At 45.6% G+C, this 6,700-nt stretch overlaps 1 protein-coding gene across 1 annotated transcript; it reads right to left on the minus strand.

The window, feature by feature from the left end:
- Positions 1–354: 354 nt before the first annotated feature.
- On the minus strand, positions 355–1,080 carry LOC113920047 (cell division control protein 42 homolog). The gene has a single exon (XM_035726746.1). The coding sequence runs from the start codon at positions 1,019–1,021 to the stop codon at positions 446–448; it is 576 nt and encodes a 191-aa protein (XP_035582639.1). The 5' UTR covers positions 1,022–1,080; the 3' UTR covers positions 355–445.
- Between the last annotated feature and the right edge of the window lie 5,620 nt (positions 1,081–6,700).

The raw sequence follows: 6,700 nt of genomic DNA on the forward strand, positions 1-6,700 counted from the left end.
TTGTTTTTCTTTTTAAAGTAAGCTCTATGCCCAATGTGGGGCTCAAACTTATGATCTGGAGATCTAGAATCACAGGCTCTACCAAATGAGCAGCCAGGGACCCCATCTTCCTTGTGATTTTCTTTTCTTTTCTTTTAAGATTTTATTTATTTATTTGACAGAGACACAGCGAGAGAGGGAACACAAGCAGGGGAAGTGGGAGAGGGAGAAGCAGGCTCCCTGCTGAGCAGAGAGCCCACCGTGGGGTTTGATCCCAGGACCCTGGGATCATGACCCAAGCCAAAGGCAGATGCCCAACTGACCGAGCTACCCAGGCGCCCCCTTGTGATTTTCTTTTCTTTTCTTTTTCAAAAACGAATTTTAATCTTTAATCTTTAGTTTGATTTAACATTGCTTTTAGTACGATGCTGACACCAGCTGTGCGGAAAGGGCTCTGGAGAGATGTTCATAGCAGCACACACCTGCGGCTCTTCTTCGGTTCGGGAGGCTCCAGGGCAGCCAGTATTGCTTCGTCAAATACATTCTTTAGGCCTTTCTGTGTGAGTGCAGAACACTCCACATACTTGACCGCCTTCAGGTCACGGGCCAGCTTTTCAGCAGTCTCTGGAGTGATAGGCTTCTGTTTGTTCTTGGCAAGTTTCTCAATTGTAGAGGGGTCATCTCGGAGATCAATTTGGGTCCCAACAAGCAAGAAAGGAGTCTTTGGACAATGGTGAGTTATTTCAGGCACCCACTTTTCCTTCACATTTTCAAATGAGGATGGAGAGACCACTGAAAAACAGACTAGAAATACATCTGTTTGTGGATAACTCAGCAGTCGTAATCTGTCATAATCCTCTTGCCCTGCAGTATCAAAAAGTCCAAGAGTATATGGCTCTCCACCAATCATAACTGTGACTGCATAGTTGTCAAAAACAGTTGGTACATACTCAGATGGAAATTTGTTTGTTGTGTAGGATATCAGAAGACATGTTTTACCAACGGCACCATCACCCACAACAACACACTTAATTGTCTGCATTGCTGAAACAGTTTTGTATCCACTTTAAATATTTCAAATTCGATGATGACCTCAGCTTCTCCCCCTCTTGTGATTTTATTAATAACATTTTCTTTTCTCTAGCTTATTTTACTGTGAGAATAAGTATATAATACATATATCATACAAAATATGTGTTAATTGACTCTTTATGGTATCGATAAGGCTTCTAGTCCAACAGTAGGCTATTAGTATTTAAGTTTGGGGGGGGGGGAGTCAAAAGTTATATGCAAAAAAAAAGTTATATGTGAATTTTCAACTGCATGGAGATTGGGGCCCCTAACTCCTGCATTGTTCAAGTGTCAACTATATTTTTCCTCCTCCTCCTCCTGCTTCTTCCAAAGTCTAAGTCTTAGTAAAAATTTTACCATATTTTAGGGTAGCTTCGAAAATAAATAAAGTGTCAGATCTCAGTGTCTGGCATCGGGAAGGAGAAGTTCTTACAAGATATCAGTAGAGAAGTCCAGAGCAAATCAGGTAAACTTGTGGAAAATATAGGTCTTCCTCTGGGATCTTTCAATGCCTGGGGAGAAGCTGGTTCTCTTGCTGTTATTCACTCAGGATAGGAAGCTCAGATGATTTTATTTTGTTTTAAATGGAAGGAAAGGGAAGGGTGACTCCAGATGCTGGGCTAACCAAAATTTCAAAAGTTAGACAAAAGGAGAAGGAAAGAAATGGGACAATAGATCTAGGTTCCAAAAGCAAAGCTTTATTATTATTATTATTTTTAAAGATTTTATTTATTTATTTGAGAGAGAGAGAATGAGAGATAGAGAGCATGAGAGGGAAGAGGGTCAGAGGGAGAAGCAGACTCCCCCCCGCCCCCCAGCAGGAAGCCCGATGCGGGACTCGATCCTGGGACTCCAGGATCATGACCTGAGCCGAAGGCAGTCGCTTAACCAACTGAGCCACCCAGGCGCCCCTATTATTATTATTTTTAATCTTTCATTTTTAAAATTTTTTTAAAAGATTTTATTTATTTATTTAACAGAGAGAGACACAGCGAGAGAGGGAACACAAGCAGGGAGAGTGGGAGAGGGAGAAGCATGCCTCCCGCGGAGCCAGGAGCCCGACGTGGGGCTCGATTCCAGGACCCTGGGATCATGACCTGAGCCAAAGGCAGACGCTTAACAACTGAGCCACCCAGGAACTCCTAAGCTTTTCTTATTTTATTTTTTTTCCTTTTTTAAAGACTTATTTATTTATTTTAGGGGGCCAGGGTGCAGAGGGAGAGAGAATCCCAAGCTGACTCTGCGCTGAGCACAGAGTCCGACAGGGTGCTGGATCTCATGACCTCAAGATCATGACCTGAGCGGAACACCCAACGGACTGTGCCACCAGGGTGCCCCTAAGCTTTTCTTATTTTTAGAAAGGGAGAAATTTAAGGTTGCTTTTAGGTCCAGAGGTTATCAAGGGGGAGCAATTGTCTATTTCCTATCTCATTTTTCTTTTACTGCACAATTGGGTTTTCCCCTCTCCCCACAACTACACCTTAATCTTCTAAAAGGAGACCATGCCATGTCCCATTCCTCAGTTTAGTCCTAAAGATTAAGTCCTGAAGTTTCTAAGCAGCTTCAAGTTGCCTTTCATTATTTTGACCCTGTAGTGTGTCCCAGAGCTAACTTCTGGGCATCTGTATTATTTTTCTTCTAGAGTTAAGAGTTTTTCTTCTATTTTTCATTTGACAGCATCCCTTTATAATCATAAAGTTTGTTCTTAGAAGTATTCAGTATCTTTGAGCTTAGGTAACTCCTATTTGTCCTTATTCATATAATAGGGATTCTGCCTATGTCCTTATTCTAATGCTTGTCCTAATAATTTGCTTAGTTTCCCCAGACCCCTCCTAAAACCAGAGCTTTCCTTTTACAAGTCTTCTATCTCAGAGGAAAGCTATAATCCATGAGGGGCCATAATACAGAGTGAAGAGCCATCAGTCTCACAGATACTGTTGGTCCCCTTGGATTTCTGTGTTGCTCCCTTCATTTCTTGATTTCTTATGCCAGAGTTTTCCCCTTATGTTAGAAAACCCTCCTATCCTACATGGGCTTTTGGTGATTAGAGTACTGATGATTATTTCCCCCTTGCACATGACGGTAGTATTAAGGCTGTTATCAAATTTTATGTTCTTCTTCTAGTAACATGATATAGTATTACATTTCTCTTGAAGTTAGGTTTGGCCGGGTGACTTCTTTGGCCGATAAAATGTGATTGGAAGTGAGGTGTATTGCTTCTGAGTGCAAGCATTTTAATGGTTAGAGCAAAAACACTGCAGTACTAGTAAATAAATTTTATGTAGCAATCTTCTCTCTCTCTCTCTTTTTTTTAAGGCTCTACACCTAACATGGGGCTTGAACTCAAGACCCCAAGATCAAGAGTCACATGATCTACCAACTGAGCCAGCCAGGTGCTCCCTTAACTGTAGGAATCTTGAAAGCATGTATCTCAGTGAAGCCTCCAAAAATCTGGTTACCTCAGTGACTAAAATGAGCAGAATCCATGTAATGGATATTGTACTGAGCTCCCCAGATCCACCCTTTATGACTAAAGCACAACCTCTCCCAACAGCTAGAAGGGTTGGTGGCTGAGAGCTTTCAGCTGGGTTCCCCTCTGAGAGTTGGTCTTGGCTAAACAGAATCCTCTCATCCAAGGGTCACCTTCCTTCCCTGGGTGCAGTCCATATCCAATGACAGGTTGGTGGGAGGGTATAATGATCAGGCCTCCTGTCCCAATTTAGGACAATGCTGAAGGGCCAACCCAGCTCCAAGCTCCCTGCAGAACTGGCTGAAGCCTCAGCTGCAACTGTATTGTAGTTCAAGTTCTCCTTTTCCAGTGATTTTTGACCCTCAGTCTCCAGAAGTTGTTCTTGAGAGCACTACCTAATAACCTCCTGAATGCAAATCTCAGTTTCAGGGTCTGTTTCCCAAATGAATCCTACTTGTAATGGGCTTCCTGATGACCTGTATCAAACATGTAACATGTGTAAGAAATAAACTTTTGTTGCTATAAGCTGCTGAGGTGTTTGTTACAATCTAGCCTATCCTGACTAGTGCAGATACAAACCTTGCCTGCCCTGCCAATCCTTTGTTTTCACTTGAGCTTGACTTGTATTGTCTGTCTGGTCTTTGTGGACATATTGATGGCCCAATTCTCGTTCTTCTCTGATGGTCTTTCTCATAGTGAGTGAAAAGCCATGTTCCAACTGAGATATTACAAGGAGCAACAGAAAAGGGAAAAGGGTTGCCTATCTAGTTGTCTGCTAATTATTCCTACCAAGTCAGTGGCATATATTTTTTTCATGTGAATTTCCTAGGCTCCTTTCTTCATCTTCTTTTTTATATATATTTTACCATACATTTATAATATGTATAAGGGTACTTAATGTTTCTTAGGAAAATTTTTATGCAAATAAAAACAGAATAACCAAGTACTTAATCCCAATTTGAGAAAGAACAGTATACTGCTAGTTAATAAACTTTCTGCATCTCTAACTTACTAAAATCTCATTTCTCTGAGTGCTAGATCTTATGTCTTGAAAGTCAAATGGCAAAACAATACCATTTTCTTATTTTAGGCCTTTTGGGCAAAGAAAATATAGTAATAAAGTAATGAATCAAAGCTCCTTCTCATTTCTTTCTTTCTTTTTTTAAAATTTTATTTATTTATTTGACAGAGAGAGACACAGCGAGAGAGGGAACACAAGCAGGGGGAGTGGGAGAGGGAGAAACCGGCTTCCTCCCGAGCAGGGAGCCGGATGGTGGGGCTCAATCCCAGGACCCTGGGATCATGACCTGAGCCGAAGGCAGATGCTTAATGACTGAGCCATCCAGGCGCTCCTAATTTTTTTCTTTTTAAGGGATTTTACTATATAGAAATATTTCTTCCTGCCTGAAGGGTAAACAGTATAAAAATATTTCCACTAAAAAGAGTCTGAGAATCCTGGGTTGGTATTATTAAAACCTGTAATTATACTAGATATTTAGTATGATAACAGCAACTAGTTTAAGGAATGTGGAGGTTTATTTACATCAAGTTCAGATAAAGAGATAAAAGGGGACTTGAATACGAACATAAAGGGTATGACTTCAGGAGTGTTTGTATGAATGTGTCTTTGGAACTGACTTTACCCACAATGAAAGACCAGCCAAACCAGCCTTTAGAATAGCCGTTCTTATTAGAAGGAAGGCTAGACTTCACCTCGAAGATCGCCCTCCCACGCAAATTTTCCACCTGGCAGCTAAGAATTAAACACAGACTTCCGATCATGGCGCCACGCACGTCACTTTCTCCCTTTTTCCCCAGCAAAATCCCACCCAAGTCGACCTGATCCCGCAGGAGGTGTGCAAAGCCTGCAGGGTCGGGGGTGGGGGGTGGAGGAATTCCTTCTCCTATCCTGGTTGCTTGGGTTTTTTGCAATTCAAAACACCGACTAAACAGATCCTTTCCAGGAAGCTTTGGTACCAACAGGACCTTTTCATTTCCTTGGGTGCGTGTCATTCTTTACTCTGGGGCAGCAACTCCTCACCGCAATTTTCCTTTCACATGTCCTAAGAAGCCCCTAAGGCCCACAGCCTTTGTGAATAAAGGCCCACCCTCGAAGTGGAAACCGCGCGGCAAAGACAGAGACGCATACACAGCGGGACAATGTATGGAATTTAAAAAAGAGTTTTCTTTCTGACTTCGCATCCTTTCAAATGTCCAATATGTAAGCTAAGAAGGGCTACGGTAATGGGCGCTTGAGAGAAGCAGTACACCGATAAGAGCAAAAATATCCATTTAGACTGGTCTTTCCAATTCCGGCTTTTGTTTGAGTCAGTGAAGGGGGCCCGAGGAGGCCAAGGTCTACAGTTCTGGGAAAGGAGGGTTCTTCTGGATTCTTTGGGATACGGAGAGGTAGGCTCCGGCCCCAAGAAACAACGAGGGCAGTTCCGCCCCTCAAGGCTTTACTCCAGGAGTCCCGGAGGAGACCGCGACACCTCAGTCCGAGGCTAAATCACCCAGCTCAGAGGAGTTTGCCAAGGCTGGACAAAAGATGTGGCCGCTCTCTCTTAAACACATACACAGATCCCGAGAGTGCACGTATGGAAGGTTTACATGTGTGAAGGAGAAAGGCCATTGCTGCCCACTGCGGGCTGCCGGGCCCACCCCGCCCTCGGCAGCCCGGGAGAGACACGCCACGCGAGGGCCGCGGAGTCAGTCTCAGCTCGCCCGGGAGCGAGGGGCGGGGCCGGGCGGGGCCGCGAGCGCGCAGGCGCAGTGCGGGCTTCCTCGCGCCGCCGCCACTGCCGCCGTCGCCGCCGCCGCCGCCGCCGCCGCCCGCGCTGCACCACAGGCCCGAGACAGACAGGGCCGGGAAGAGCCGGAGACTGAGGAGGAGGCGGAGGCGGCGGCGGAGGCGGGGCGACTCCGGTGACCGGGAGCGCCGCAGACTGGCAGCTGCGGCGACTCCCCCCTTTGTGTCTGGTCTGCTCGGAGCCACTGGAAGTGCTTCCCGGAGGGGTGCGGGGTGTCTCGCCGCCCCGTCGCCCACCCCCCTCCTCAGCCAGCCACCTACCTCCGCCCTCCCGCCGCCCCCCGCCCTCGGCCCGCGACGCCCGAGCTCCGCCCGGAGCCCAGAGCTGCGGGAGAACGAGGCGGCGGCGGCGGCGGCAGCGGCAGCGGCTT

This window comes from Zalophus californianus, chromosome 3 (assembly GCF_009762305.2).
Source record: "Zalophus californianus isolate mZalCal1 chromosome 3, mZalCal1.pri.v2, whole genome shotgun sequence".
In the NCBI taxonomy this organism is placed as follows: Eukaryota; Metazoa; Chordata; class Mammalia; order Carnivora; family Otariidae; genus Zalophus; species Zalophus californianus.

Bases quoted from the DNA above. Each gene is read 5' to 3' on its own strand.
- LOC113920047 (XM_035726746.1), bottom strand. From the start codon at position 1,021: ATGCAGACAATTAAGTGTGTTGTTGTGGGTGATGGTGCCGTTGGTAAA.